General features: G+C 44.0%; 1 protein-coding gene across 4 annotated transcripts in view; it reads left to right on the top strand.

The window, feature by feature from the left end:
- Positions 1 to 16,056, top strand: part of LOC115208463 (spectrin beta chain, non-erythrocytic 1) — a 97,914-nt gene that overhangs the window by 59,889 nt on the left and 21,969 nt on the right. For all 4 annotated transcript variants that reach the window (XM_029776532.1, XM_029776533.1, XM_029776531.1 and 1 more), the window contains 9 exons: positions 272 to 1,142; positions 4,881 to 5,018; positions 7,393 to 8,149; positions 9,017 to 9,219; positions 9,683 to 9,773; positions 10,159 to 10,305; positions 12,527 to 12,790; positions 13,072 to 13,296; positions 13,770 to 13,859. In XM_029776532.1, coding sequence (XP_029632392.1) covers positions 272 to 1,142; positions 4,881 to 5,018; positions 7,393 to 8,149; positions 9,017 to 9,219; positions 9,683 to 9,773; positions 10,159 to 10,305; positions 12,527 to 12,790; positions 13,072 to 13,296; positions 13,770 to 13,859 — 2,786 coding nt within the window. The remainder of the gene's footprint in view (positions 1 to 271; positions 1,143 to 4,880; positions 5,019 to 7,392; positions 8,150 to 9,016; positions 9,220 to 9,682; positions 9,774 to 10,158; positions 10,306 to 12,526; positions 12,791 to 13,071; positions 13,297 to 13,769; positions 13,860 to 16,056) is intronic.

Raw genomic sequence — 16,056 nt, forward strand, 5'->3', positions numbered from 1 at the left:
TTATTCAAATTGTGAATCGTATTGTTTTCTACTTGTGTTTGTATTATTAGCTAATGATAATAATGCATGTCATCACACAATTTTACAGTTCAGTTGAATAGCATAGCGTTTTGCAAGATACTTCAAGATCTGTACAAGCAAACTGAAAAATAAACATGAAAGGAATCATAGTCAATGGAATGAAATCATAACATGTGAGTCAATACAGTACAATGTACATCTGTGGGTGCTGCTAGATGCTAACTGGGCCTCTGTTCTGTCTCCTGTACAGTTTACAAGCCCTGTGACCCTCAGGTAATACGCGACCGCGTGGCCCACATGGAGTTCTGCTACCAGGAGCTGACCCAGCTGGCTGCCGAGCGCCGGGCCCGCCTGGAGGAGTCCCGCCGCCTCTGGAAGTTCTTCTGGGAGATGGCCGAGGAGGAGGGCTGGATCCGTGAGAAGGAGCAGATCCTGTCGTCGGACGAGAGCGGCAAGGACCTGACGGGCGCTGTGCGCCTGCTGAGCCAGCACCGCACCCTGGAGGACGAGATGAATGGCCGTGCCGCTCACCTGCAGCACACCATTGCCGAGGGCCAGGCCATGGCTGACGGTGGCCACTTCGGTGCCGCCAAGATCCGCGAACGCATCGCCGACCTGCGGGCGCAGTGGGCAGCGTTGGAGGAGCTGGCGGCTGTGAGGAAGGCCCATCTGGAGGAAGCATGTGCCCTGCACCAGTTCCAGGCGGACGCAGATGATGCCGACGCCTGGACCCTGGACGCCCTGCGCATCGTGTCCAGCTGCGAGGTGGGCCATGACGAGTTCTCCACACAGGCCCTGGTGCGCAAGCACAAGGACGCCGCCGCCGAGGTGGCCAGCTATCGGCCAGTGATCGATGCGCTCCATGAGCAGGCGGCCGCCTTGCCTGAAGAGCAGGCTCAGTCGGAAGAGGTCAAAGGCCGCCTGGCAGGCATAGAGGAGCGCTACAAGGAGGTGGCCGAATTGACCCGGCTGAGAAAGCAGTCACTGCAGGACGCCCTGGCCCTCTACAAGATGTTCAGCGAGGCGGACGCCTGCGAGGTGTGGATCGATGAGAAGGATCAGTGGCTCAACAGCATGGAGATCCCAGAGAAGCTAGAAGACCTAGAGGTCATTCAGCACAGGTGAGAGAACCCATACATATATACATGCATGCTGAAGCCATAGTCTACCCCTAGACCTTACTCCTTTAGGCCTGATTTAGCTTGGTGTGCCACTCAAGTATCTGAAAGTATTTGACATACAGTTCCAGTCAAAGGTTTGGACACACCTACTCAATCCAGGGTTTTTCTTTATTTTTACTATTTTCTACATTGTAGAATAATAATAATAGCGAAACTATGAAATAACATATATTCAAGCTGTTTTTGGAACAACTTTGTCGATTTTCAAAACACTGTACAGAAGACACGGAACTCTGGCCATTTGCAAAACATTAAGGGCCCAATTCCGAACCGAGTTAAGCGTACTTAAATGGAACGTAACTCCTTTTTTATGCAACTTTCTCTCAATGCGTATTCTGACCTTGAACTTAAGAATGAGAATAGCGTGCTATTCACCTGCTATTTGTTTTGGCGAATAAGTGAAAGTGTGGTGGAGGTTGGTCTACAGATATGCCGTATTCTGACTTTGACTTAATTTCCTAATCATTCCACCACCTTTACGTGTGAGGAAACAATGAATAAGGTCAAGTGAACCTACCGTTTTCAAGCGGAAAAAGCATCTACCTAATTTTTTCCCTTTAGAAATAACACCATTCTCCATGCACTGTAATGACAACTTGATAAGAGCTATTGATAACTGTCACGGATCCCTCCGGAACTTTCATCACGCACACCTGTCCCCTATTCCCACTGATTAGTACTTGTATAAGTGTGCCCTTTGGTTTCCGTTGTTTGTCGATTATTGTTACAATGTCCGTTGGTGCGTGTGAGTACCTGTGCTGTTTGTTTTGCCTTTCGTGCCATTGTGGATTGCGCAGGTGATTACGGGTCTCATCCCGTGTGATAATCATTGTGCGTTTGTGTTATTTATTCAAGGTACTCCTCGCTCTTTTGTTTGGGTTTCAACCCTGTGTTTTGTGTACGTGTTTGTTTGGTCTTCGTCCCCGTGCCTTTACACAGCACGCCGTAATTTGGGGTGTAATAAAAAACCCTATTACGCATTCCTGCGCCTGTCTCCCGAATCATTTATACCAGCGTGACAATAACAGCTAAGTGAATGAGTAATCCATTTGTTTTAAGTAATTGTAAATATAAATGACACTTGCTTTATATCTATTTTGCCTTATAATCGCCGGAGACAAATGTGAACCAGTCATATGGAAGCAAACTGAAGCATGTCCACATATCAACTTTCCCACAGTAAAGCTCATGAAATACTGTGCAATTACACTGAATTTGAATTGTACAGCCTTTTAACTTGCAGGGATGGGCACTTTCGAATGTCTTAATTGCAGGCTACCCCAACTTTCTCTGTTTCATATTTCTATCATGTTAAATATTAGCCATTATCAATATCGAATATCAGTAGGCCTAATAACAACACATGTTCAACTGCCAATTTACTCTTAGTTCCCTTCAGTTGGTATAGCCCACATTATTATTCCATTTAATGACATTGTTTCGTTTACCTTCATTTGCTTTGCTTCCTCTGTAAACGCTGTCTCGGCCATGTGGTTGTTGCTGAGGATCATTAGTAACAGTTGATAATATAAAAAAAGACATGTAGGCTAATTAAATCATTATGGAGTGGAACGCAGACCAAGCCGTAACAGTTTGAACTTGACGCATGGCGCGATACTTGGCTGTGTCATCACATAGTACCACGGTTAGTGCAGGCAACAGACGAGGGTATAGCCTACTGTTGTTCACTATTCTCCTTATTATAATTATATGTACACTAATCTTCCAACATTACCATGGGTTAAAGAACTGAATGTGGCAATTTTCAGAATGAATCAAACCACCGGTTTCTTTCTTTTTTGTGTAAAGTGTCTCCAAACTTGTTTTTTATGATTCATAAATACTTCCTTAACCCTAAATAATCTACAAAATCAGAGTCGTTTTTAATCTACCGGAGATTAACGGAGACAAATATCCATATATTTAGATGGCTTTCTTTCATTGATCCCTAATATTTTGAACCCGTTCTCGCGTTTTACAAAACTCTTTCCATGACATAGACTGACCAGGTGAATCCAGGTGAAAGCTTTGATCCCTTTTTTTATTTTATTTTTATTTCACCTTTATTTAACCAGATAAGCTTGCTGAGAACAAGTTCTCATTTACAACTGTGACCTGGCCAAGATAAAGCAAAGAAGTGCGACAGAAACAACAACACAGAGTTACACATGGAATAAACAAGCGTACAGTCAATAACACAATAGAAAAAAATAAAGTCTGTATACAGTGTGTGCAAATGGCATGAGGAGGTATGGCAATAAATAGGCCACAGTAGTGATAGATGAGCAGATGATGATGAGCAGATGATGGTGTGTAAGTAGTGATACTGGTGTGCAAAAGAGCAGCAAAGTAAATAAAAACAATATGGGGATGAGGTAGGTAGATTGGGTGGGCTATTTACAGATGGACTATGTTGATGTTTAAAGTTAGTGAGGAAAATGTAAGTCTCCAGCTTCAGCGATTTTTGCAATTCGTTCCAGTCACTGGCAGCAGAGAACTGGAAGGAAAGGCGGCCAAAGGGGGTGTTGGCTTTGGGGATGAGATATACCTGCTGGAGCGTGTGCTACGGGTGGGTGTTGTTATCGTGACCAGTGAGCTGAGATAAGGTGGAGCTTTACCTAGCATAGACTTATAGATGACCTGGAGCCATATGTACTTGGCTTACTTGGCTCATCATGCTCTAGCAACTCCTTTTGGCTGGTCGGTTGACTGCAAGCGACCTTCGGTCGTCAGTTGGACAGTGTTTCCTCTGACACATTGGCGGCTGGCTTCCGGGTTAAGCGAGCAGTGTGTCAAGAAGCAGTGCGGCTTGGCAGGTCGTGTTTCGGAGGACGCATGGCTCTCGACCTTCACCTCTCCCGAGTCTGTTGGGGAGTTGCAGTGATGAGACAAAATCGTAACTACCCATTGGATATCACAACAAAGGGGGGCAATTTTGTGCACTAGTACTTACTGATTGCTGGAAACAGTGAACACATTTTTCTCTTATGTGAACAAAACACTTTACTGTGAATTTTGTATTCATTGATGGCAATTGTATTTCAGCTTTAGCAAAAGGGGTCTAAGATATGCAATCCAAGTAGAAAGAAAATAAAATGATCAGAAGTTCTGCAAATGTATTTCAACATTTGATCACTGGTTTTCGGCTATAGGTACGTTTGACCACAGTTCCAAAAAACTATTTTACCAGATTGAGAAAAACTGTAAATATACAAATGATAAACTAGTTACAATGCAACAGCTCCTCCCACTGGGCGTTAGGTGCCCTATTTGTTAGGTGCCTTTCTAGAAACTGAAGGTCACCTTACATAGAAAATTATGAAATAGGTATTTTAAACAGATAGAACATGACAGATAATAAAAAGAGTACAGAGGTACAAGCAGAAAAGTGCAGGAAGTACTTAGGAGGTTAAACACCAAACAGGGGAATACGTCTGAGGTGCATTCATCAGGGTACAACATTGTGGAACGTTCAGATAAAAATGTCGTTTGTATAACAAACATGCCTCTGACATGTAGTATAAGAAATTATGTCAGCTCTATTCATGACAGTTCTATCTGAAATGTTCCACAACATTTGCCTGAACGTGGCCCAGACATCAATGTGCGTAAGGGAAAATGGTTTGTTTTGGAGTTGAACTTGATTGGTCATGACATGGCATGCTCTCTCTTTCCCAGGTTCGAGAGCCTGGAGCCTGAGATGAACAACCAGGCATCACGCGTCGCTGTCGTGAACCAGATCGCCAGGCAGCTGATGCACAACGGACACCCCAGTGAGAAGGACATCAAAGCCCAGCAAGATAAGCTCAATAACAGGCAAGTTGAGCCATTCACAGTCAGACGTCACACTATTTCCTATCATACAGATGCCTTAGCTTAATTTGCTCATCCGGTTGTTGCAGGAAATGCAAACTTGTAGTGTATTAGAGGTTTAACAAGGCTTCAAGGGGGCCTCCCGAGTGGCGCAGCGGTCTAGGACACTGCATCGCAGTGCTGAGGTGCCACTACAGCCTTAGGTTTGATCTCAGGCTGTGTCACATCCGGCCGTGAATGGGAGCCCCTTGGGGCGGCGCACAATTGGCCCAGCTTCGTCCGGGTTAGGGGAGGGTTTGGTCGGGAGGATTTACTTGGCTCATCATGCTCTAGCGACTCCTTTTGGCTGGTCGGGTGACTGCAAGCTAACTTTGGTCGTCAGTTGGACAGTGTTTCCTCTGACACATTGGCGGCTGGCTTCCGGGTTATGTGAGCAGTGTGTCAAGAAGCAGTGCGGCTTGGCAGGTCGTGTTTCGGAGGACGCATGGCTCTCGACCTTCACCTCTCCCGAGTCTGTTGGGGAGTTGCAGTGATGAGACAAAATCGTAACTACCAATTGGATATCACAACAAAGGGGGTCAATTTTTTAAATAATACAAATAAAAAAACAAGGCTTCTAAAGTTTAACTCCCACTTAAAATATTCAGACTTGATTTACCCTAATTCAAAATGTATTAATTAAAAATGTTTCCTTTTGCTGTAGGATTATTTCTCTGCTGTAGCAAACTGGCTCAAATTAAGATCCTATATCTGTAGCTGATATGTCCCTCAGTGGTGCGGGGATCAGCTGTTTGTTCACCCTCACCTGGCCGCAATTGCTAGTAACCCATCCGCAACCGCCCGACTATATGTGATAAAGTGAAAATCTGAATCCCACACCTGATGTGTTAGATATGTTTCTACTTATCATTTCCAACATTTTGGTAGGCTATTTGTTTGTCAACTTGTCTATAATTACATACATGCAGCTTCTCTTCTGTCATTATATTTTGCCCTAGAAGACTAAATAAACCCTTGCTCAACAGAATAATGTCATAAATCAATAGAATTAATGCTTCAATGTATTTGACATCAATGAAGCTTTCTGAGTGATCTCTGCTTCTTTCACAGCGCAAAGACGTTTAGGGACCGGGGAGAAAATACAATAACTATTAAGAAAAATGAAAATATTTTCTGTGCAAAATGTTCAAATGACATCAGTTTGACCGGTTGTAAGGAAATAGAAAGCTGTGAAAACGACCCAACATGTTTCTGATAAGATTTCAGTTCGGCTTGGATGCATATTTTATGTGGTTGAAATACTATCAGCTTTTATGATGCTGATAAAGATAGGACCTCTACAGATGGTATTTAACTGCGCATTCACATTCTCTCAAGATGCTAAAATAATATTCTTCCACTATCGTTCTCAAGTAAACATTTTGCCTATTTGAGGTCTCCATCTTGTGTCTGTCAAATTTGTATAACGCCTCACAATCATCACACTGCTATCCTCCTCTTTTGCCAGAAAATGTATGTTTGGAAAGATTTGATGAGGTGGTAAAAGAGGATGATAGCAGTGTTATGTGTGATGATTGTGAGGTGGCTTTTCTCTTATTGAATTAAACTCTGACATTGGCCTTTTTGCCTCCGTGGATCGACGCTAACTTTTTGCTGCCCGTTCCCAAAAGCATTTGGCGATTGGCGTGCGTACAGTTAGACCCTAAGCTTAGGCTTACACAGTAATGCCGGATAGCCTAAAATAATGAAAGAAACACCTTAATATAGCCTAAATTGCTCAAGAATTATACATTTATTATACTCTTTATTCCCCACCCATATGCCCTTCATCCACACAATGACCCTTTCATGACCCTAAATCTGCCCGCCCTGTGGATATAACCACGGGAACTGCGGGTTATGAGTCAAGCCGTCCACCACTAATGTCCCTGATATTCACAACATTTACGGTTGAAGATAGCACTTTCAGGTTCTGATTTAAGGCCTTTCCATATGGTTGCCAACTACCTGATGCCAAATGAAGAAACCAAAAGGTGATTAGGTTATTATAATGTAGTTAATGTAGTTTAATTATGTTTGACCTTTTACTTTGCTCATGGTGAGTTTCAAATACCTATTGACTTTAAATTGTGTTATTGTGTGTTGGATATCACTGTATCCTTTGAATTGAAAAATGAGCTGGACATTTATCGTTGGTTATCATCAAATTAATTGGCCAATGGTTCAGTCAATTTGAGCCTTGGTCTAGCAACAACAGGGTTATGGTGGGATTGATTCCCGCATGGTCCACATGTATTGAAATATGTGTCACTGTCTGTCAACTGGGTAAAAGTGTCTGCTAAATGATCATATTTTTATTTATTAATTTGTTCACCAGATGGAGCCAATTCCGGGATCTGGCGGACCAGAAGAAGGAGTCTCTAATCTCGGCGCTGGGTGTGCAGAACTACCACCTGGACTGCAACGAAACCAAGTCGTGGATCCGCGAGAAGACAAAGGTCATCGAGTCCACCCAAGAGCTGGGCAACGACCTGACGGGTGTCATGGCGCTGCAGCGTAAACTCACTGGCATGGAGCGTGACCTGGCTGCCATCGAGGACAAGCTGGGAGACCTGCGCGGCGAGGCCGAGCGGCTGGCCGGCGAGCACCCGGACCAGGCCAAGGCCATCACGGGCCGCCTGGCCGAGATCACCGCCGTGTGGGAGGAGATGAAGGCCACACTGCGTAACCGCGAAGAGTCCCTTGGCGAGGCCAGCAAGCTGCAGCAGTTCCTGCGCGAACTGGATGACTTCCAGTCGTGGCTGTCGCGCACACAGACAGCCATCGCCTCGGAGGAGACGCCCAACACGCTGGCTGAGGCAGAGAAGCTGCTAGCACAGCACGACGGCATCAAAAATGAGATCTGCAACTACGAGGAGGACTACCAGAAGATGCGCGACATGGGCGAGATGGTGACCCAGGGCCAGACCGATGCCCAGTACATGTTCCTGAGGCAGCGGCTACAGGCACTGGACACGGGCTGGAACGAGCTGCACAAGATGTGGGAGAACCGGCAGAACCTGCTGTCACAGTCCCACGCCTACCAGCTGTTTCTCAGGGACACCAAGCAGGCCGAGGTCTTCCTCAACAACCAGGTACGCCGATTGGTCGATACCCCTTAAACCAGGGTACTTGATTGGTCGATTCAATTTCGAAATGGTCAATCCAGGAAGTGAGTTGAAATTCTATTCCAAGAGTGGAAAATTCTTAGCCTAGGAATCCAAAGTGAATGGTTCTGTTTCACTATTATTTAATTACACTGATTCCGTCTCATAAAAAAATTGATTTTCGGTAACAGTTTATTTTAAAGTCCTCTTTGTCGCTGCTGTTACCTAATTTTACTAGGCAGGGATGTGGTAACAATGTGTCATTTTTCTTGCCCACCTAGAATCCACTCCCTCTACTGGGGGCATGCTGCTTTGCAAATCAAATGCACATATTAAAGTACATTTAAAAAAGTGTCATATCAAATCACATTTTATTAGTCACATGCGACGAATACAACAGGTTACACCTTACAGTGAAATGCTTACTTACGAGCCCCTAACCAACAATGCAGTTTAAAAAAATACGCATAAGAATAAGAACTAAAAGTAACCAGTAATTAAAGTGTAGCAGTAAAATAACAATAGCGAGACTATATACAGGGGGGGTACCGGTACAGAGTCAATGTGCTGGGGCACCGGTAGAGTTATTAAAGTGACTATGCATAGATGATAACAACAGAGAGTAGCAGCGGTGTAAAAGAGGGGGGGCAATGCAAATAGTCTGTGTCCAATGTGATTTAGATTGAAGTCCAACAGGGTGGGGTTCTATATTCTGTTTCAATTCAGTCAATTCAAGAATTTCAGTTTACTCCCTGACTGATTTGAAATGGAATTGACCCCAACCTGGATATTCAGTCTGTCACAGGATTTTCTAATAATCCCACTGATTCTCTTTTTTTATAACCCTGTTTTTAGGAGTACATGCTGGCCCATACAGAGATGCCCACTACACTTGAGGGGGCCGAAGGAGCCATCAAGAAGCAGGAGGACTTCATGACCACCATGGACGCCAACGAAGAGAAGATAAACGGCGTGGTGGAGGCTGGCAGGCGGCTGGCGAGCGACGGCAACATCAACGCCGACCGCATCCAGGAGAGAGCGACGTCTATTGACGACAGGTTAGAAGCCTCTTCTACTATATAGTAACAAATGACATTGCTGGACAGGTCGTCATTTTTACAGTTACTCTGCTGCGCAGATTAGATCTCACAACACCTGTTGGAGTATTTAATGCCCCAGGAACCACATTAATATGATAAAACAATCTCCTGGAAATGGCATAACTAGTTAGTTGCACAACTGAATGCATTCAACCAAAATGTGTTTTCCGCATTTAACCCAACCACTCTGAATCAGAGAGGTGCGGGGGCTACCTTAATCGACGTCATCAGCACTCGTGTTAACTGTCTTGCTCAAGGGCAGAGCAGCAGACTTTTCCACCTTTACTTGGTAATGTGTATTGTGATGTAAAAAATCTGTAGAAATATCTGGTACACACAACTGGCAACTTGTTTGTTGTAGTCACAATTAACAAGGGATCTATTATCCATGATCAAATCTGTTTACCCAACATTTGCACAGGCATAAGAAGAACCGTGAGGCTGCTGTGGAGCTACTGATGAGGCTGAAGGATAACCGGGACCTTCAGAAGTTCCTACAGGATTGCCAGGAGGTCTGCTGCCCAACATGTCATTCCCGGACCCAGATTAAGCCTACTCCTGGACTAAAAAGCACTTTCAATAGAGATTCTCCATCGAAAGTGCTTTTTAGTCCAGGAATATGCTTAACCTGGATGTGGGAAATCTTCCCTAAGAGTCTAACATTGGTATCAGTCCCGATATTATGAAAATAGGAATACTTACATGTACTGATTTACATTTAATACATTGTGTGGCAATGTATGCATAGTGACAGACTGCTTTCACAGTCTAAGGCAGTCAAATACAATGACCTACCTGTGTGTGTGTGTGTGTGTGTGTGTGTGTGTGTGTGTGTGTGTGTGTGTGTGTGTGTGTGTGTGTGTGTGTGTGTGTGTGTGTGTGTGTGTGTGTATGCAGCTGTCTCTGTGGATCAACGAGAAGATGCTCACGGCCCAGGACATGTCGTACGACGAGGCCAGGAACCTCCACAGCAAATGGCTCAAGCATCAGGCCTTCATGGCTGAGTTGCAGTCCAACAAGGAGTGGCTGGACAAGATTGAGAAGGTTAGCAAACCAAAATAAGATTCACTCTGTCTTGATGATTTTGCAATTGGTATTAGATGAATGAACACAAGTTAATAAGCGCTTCCGTTTAATTGAAATTAATATGATCAGTTATCTAGACTCTTAAGTCTTCTTAAGTGGATGTTGTCATTAAAATTACATTATTTTAAGACAATGAAATACATATTTCATATGGCTTTCTTTTGAGGGCCTAGTTTTACTATTATCAAGTGACCTGAAGCTCATCATTTAAAGGCCACATCAGGCCTACAAGCCTCATTATACTGGCTTGCAAAGTGATGTGTAACTGCTATTGGAATCCAGCCAGAGTGGGCATATCCAACATTTAGAATTTTTATTCACCCGCAACCTGCATTCAGAATGACTTCCAGGGTTGGGAAGACTGAGTTAGGAGACAACCTTAAACATCTAGACTGAAACAACAATTTCAGTAACGGGTACAAGAAGTCCAAGTAACAGATTTGAATAGTTTAGGAAAATGTGTGTGATTTATTTTTGAATTAATCAATCAATGTACATGCAAAAACATTTATATTGAAACAAACAATTTTAAAAAATCAACCTGCAATAGAGCATGCTGGGAAATATGATAATGATAAGCGTGTTTTTTTCAACTCTGGTTATTAACACCAACAGTGGGGTTATTTTAAACCACTGACTGTTAATTTAACTCTTTACAGTGTCAACATAAAAAATGTTACACTAAAAAATCAACACTAGTAACACTGGCCAATTTGCTGTGTGCTATGAAAGGGACACATCTGCAGGCTTTCATACATTTCAAGAACCTTTTAGAATTCTGAAGAACCATAGATGCCACATCAAGAACCCCACACTTAAGGTTTTTTACCGGGCAAGAATTCTCCAAGGAACCTTAAGAGCTGAGGAAGAACCATTTTAAGAACCTTTATTTTTTCAGTTCAGGCAAAACACATAACAGTAATCCGTCTCAATTTCCTTTAGCATTACTTTATGAAAAATATTCACCTTCTTATAATCAATACTGTACACTCACTGGACAGTTTATTAGGTACACCACCCCTTTCACGAAAATGGATCGCTCCTACTGTGACGTGGCCGTGGATTGCTATATAAAGCAGGCAGACAGGCATCAAGGCATTCACTTACTGTCCAATTGAATGTTAGAATGGGAAACATTTGTGACCTTAGCGACTTTGAGTGTGGTATGATCGTCGGTGCCAGGCTCGCCAAATCCAGTTTTTCAGAAACGGGCACCCTCCTGGGCTTTTCACGCACGACAGTGTCTAGGGTTTACAGAGAATGGTGCGACAAACAAAAAACATCCAGTCTGCTCGGAATTGAGAGAGGTCAAAGGAGAACGACAAGAATCATGCAAGCTAACAGGTGGGGCACAAACAGACAAATTACGGCACAGTACAACAGTGGTGTGCAGAATGGCATCTCGGAACACAGAACTCGTCGATCCTTGTCATGGATCGGCTATTGCAGCTGATGACCACACTGGGTTCCACTCCTATCAGCTAAAAACAAGAAGCGGCTCTAATGGGCATGCGATGACCTACACTGGAAAATTGAGGAGTAGAAAAACATTGGCTGGAACATGCGCAGATCCCATACCTCAACCCAATAGATCATCTTTGGGATGGGATGGAACGGGCTGTTCACAGCATGAATGTACCACTGTCCAATCTGCAACAACTGTGTGATGCCATCGCGTCAGCATGGACCAACATACCTGTGGAACGTTTCCGACGCCTTATAGAATGCCCTGAAGAATTCAGGCTGTTCTGGAGGCAAAGGGGGTCTGACCCGGTACTAGATGGGTGTTATAAACTGTCTATTGAGTGTACGTACCCACTATAACTCCCCAACTGCTTATGACTAACTTATACTCACTAATTGCCCTATTATACCCACTCCAAAACTCATGGGGTTACCCACCATAACTAACCGACTGTACCTGCCCACCCCACTAAATGTATTTCACTACCATAAAATGTGTTTCAACAACCGCAGCAAGACAAAGTTTATCCAGAAACTTGACCTTTTCTACTTTCTACCTAATTTTATACTGTATGTATTTTATGCATACATTTTCTCTCTGTATATTTTGTTATTGTAAGGCATAGCAGCACCATTTCACCAGCTCAAATTCCTGGTACATGTAAATGTACTTTGCGAATTAAGGTGATTCTGATTCTGATTCTTTCCTCTCCAGGATGGGATGCAGCTGGTGTCGGAGAAGCCTGAGACAGAGTTGGTGGTGAAGGAGAAGCTCTCAGCCCTCCAGAAGATGTGGGAAGAGTTGGAGTCCACCACCCAGACCAAGGCCCAGTGCCTGTTTGACGCCAACAAGGCCGAGCTGTTTACACAGAGCTGTGCCGACCTGGACAAGTGGCTGGGTGGCCTGGAGGGCCAGATTCAATCGGACGACTACGGCAAAGACCTGACCAGCGTCAACATCCTGCTCAAGAAGCAGCAGGTACTGTACATGGTGGAGCATGCGTCATTGTAACCAAATTGATAAATAATGTTGGCATTAATGAAATGATAATGTAAATAATAATACTAAGAATAATTTAAATACGTTGGCTTCAATTGGTTTTAAACAATAAAATAATTATGGCATCAATTGTTCTGATCTGAACATTTTGGATAAGAAACCATGGATGTTGACTTCGTGGCCTGGGCCCCGCCCGGAACATCATCTAGGTTCAACGCTGTGTTAAAAATGTTCTCCTCCCTCTCCCTGGTGGCCCATAGATATTGGAAAACCAGGTGGAGGTCCGTCAGAGGGAGGTGGTGGAGCTGCAGAGCCAGGCGCTGGTCCTCAGCCAGGAAGGGAAGGACACGGGGGAGGTGGACGGCCAGAGACAAATGGTGGAGCACAAGTTCAAAGAGCTGCTGGACCCGCTGAGGAAGAGAAAGAACTTCCTGGTGGCCTCCCGCGAGATCCACCAGTTCAACCGAGATGTAGAGGACGAGATTGTGAGTTGATAGTTGATTGAGCTGCCTCCTGGGGGCGTACTGTGTGTTTGTGTGTTTTTGGTTTTCTGATAGTAAAACAGGGAAAAATCGGACAAGTGGGGACATTTCGGTTTTCAGGGGAAATGGAAAGAGAACCTGTGATGCGACTTTGCAACGTTAACAAGGCGACACTCCATCTTAACTCCTCTTCCACATTTACTGGATTGGTTGAACAGTACAGAAGGGAACCTCCCCCGACAGTTTCTTTATTCTCGTCAAGACCAGTATGTTGGGGATCTAGTTTCAGGCATTTATTTTACGCCTGCTACGTTAGGTTAGGGGTTAGATAAGATAGGATTTTGAATAGAAATCAATTGTTTGGTCCCCACAAGAATAGTAAAACAAACGTGTGTTTGTGTGTTCTATTGAGGCTTTATTTGTTCTGGTATTTTCATTTAATGCACGTAGTAATCTATTTGGCTTGTCCATTTTAGCTTTGGGTCGAAGAGAGGATGCCAATTGCAACCTCCACAGATCATGGTCACAACCTGCAGACCGTTCAACTGCTTATCAAGAAAAATCAGGTATGTGTGTTTTTCTCATGTACTGTCACTTTACAAGGAAGTCACACTTAGGCCCAAATTAAGCACCATTCTATTTTTGTGAATACGTTTATGCGCCTATTTATAAGCAAAATTAGTATTGTTAGTGTCAGTGTTTAGGGCTGTGGCGTTCATGAAATTTTGTCAGCCAGTGATTGTGAAGCAAATAACTGCCGGTCTTACTGGTAATTGACCGTTAGTTAGCATAAACACGTTTAGCATATCCTGGCTTCCAGGCATAGCCTACAAGCCACTGATGCAGACTTTTGGAACATATACATTTTAAAAAGTCTAAGAAATCCATTTAATATAGCCTACAGCATTACAATAAATCCATTATTTATTTTAGACAGGTCTAAAGAAACATGATATAAAGAAAATGTAGTCTATTTCAGAAGAACAGAATAACATGCTCTCTCAGTTGTCCTTATGTTAGGCCCTGATATGGTAATGCCAAATGGCTGTGGGCTACACTTCTTAATTTAGCAGACAAGATTTGCTTAGGACTCCCTGGCATTATTTTTTATTATTTTATAATAGAAGGATATTTTCTCCAAACAATTTCAAAGGAAGTGTGCACATGCGGATATTCTGTGCTGAGCGGTTAACAAAGAAACCACTCGTACTATATGCTTCATTTAGAGTTATTTATGCAACTTTAGTTGTGTTACAAACTTTGGGCTATATGTGTTGATGGTTAATGCGTTCTAAGGCTGCATGATTGGACTCTAATGATGATGAGAAAAAAGTTGCAAGCTGCACACACATCATCAGTCTCTCATTCATAATTTGACAAGCGCTTGATAATATTTTCACCAGGCCTCGAATTTCCTGGCGGCATCCCCCTTGTGTGGCCATAATGCCCCCTAAAATATCCATGCCGTTTGCGGCCAAAGTGGCAGTTGTGCCCTTGGGCTGAATATAATAGACTAATTATAATTCCCTTCACCTGGCTGCTGTGCTCCGAAGCACCTCTCACTCACATGGCTCTCTCAGATGTAGCCAATGCCGTCACATGATCGGGTCCTTCTCACAGGCATTTCAGCTAAGAAGTAGGCTACAAGTGAATGAAGACAGACACATCGGGGACACAACTGCGGACGTCCCTCTTATCAAATTTCGAGGCGCATATTGAAAATGTCCACATTTAGCCTACTTTGTCAGCCAACAAGATGAGTAGACCTAACGAACAGCAAAAGCACTAGCCTATGTCAATCTACTATCCCCCATAGTACAAAAGTTAACCTATTGATTGTAGACCTACACAAGATTGTAGACCTACACAAGGCTGGAATGGGCTACAAGACCATCGCCAAGCAGCTTGGTGAGAAGGTGACAACATTTGGTGCGATTATTCGCAAATGGAAGAAACACAAAAGAACTGTCAATATCCCTCAGCCTGGGGCTCCATGCAAGATCTCACCTCGTGGAGTTGCAATGAGCATGAGAACGGTGAGGAATCAGCCCAGAACTACACGGGAGGATCTTGTCAATGATCTCAAGGCAGCTGGGACCATAGTCACCAAGAAAACAATTGGTAACACACTACGCCGTGAAGGACTGAATTCCTGCAGCGCCCGCAAGGTCCCCCTGCTCAAGAATACATATACATGCCCGTCTGAAGTTTGCCAATGCACATCTGAATGATTCAGAGGACAACTGGTGAAAGTGTTGTGGTCAGATGAGACCAAAATGGAGCTCTTTGACATCAACTCAACTCGCCGTGTTTGGAGGAGGAGGAATGCTGCCTATGACCCCAAGAACACCATCTCCACCGTCAAACATGGAGGTGGAAATATTATGCTTTGGGGGTGTTTTTCTGCTAAGGGGACAGGACAACTTCACCGCATCATTTGACGGGGCCATGTACTGTCAAATCTTGGGTGAGAACCTCCTTCCCTCAGCCAGGGCATTGAAAAGGGGTCGTGGATGGGTATTCCAGCATGACAATGACCCAAAACACACGGCCAAGGCAACAAAGGAGTGGCTCAAGAAGAAGCACATTAAGGTCCTGGAGTGGCCTAGCCAGTCTCCAGACCTTAATCCCATAGAAAATCTGTGGAGGGAGCTGAAGGTTCGAGTTGCCAAACGTCAGCCTTGAAACCTTAATGACTTGGAGAAGATCTGCAAAGAGGAGTGGGACAAAATCCCTCCTGAGATGTGTGCAAACTTGGTGGCC

Source organism: Salmo trutta, chromosome 14 (genome assembly GCF_901001165.1).
Source record: "Salmo trutta chromosome 14, fSalTru1.1, whole genome shotgun sequence".
Classification (NCBI taxonomy): domain Eukaryota; kingdom Metazoa; phylum Chordata; class Actinopteri; order Salmoniformes; family Salmonidae; genus Salmo; species Salmo trutta.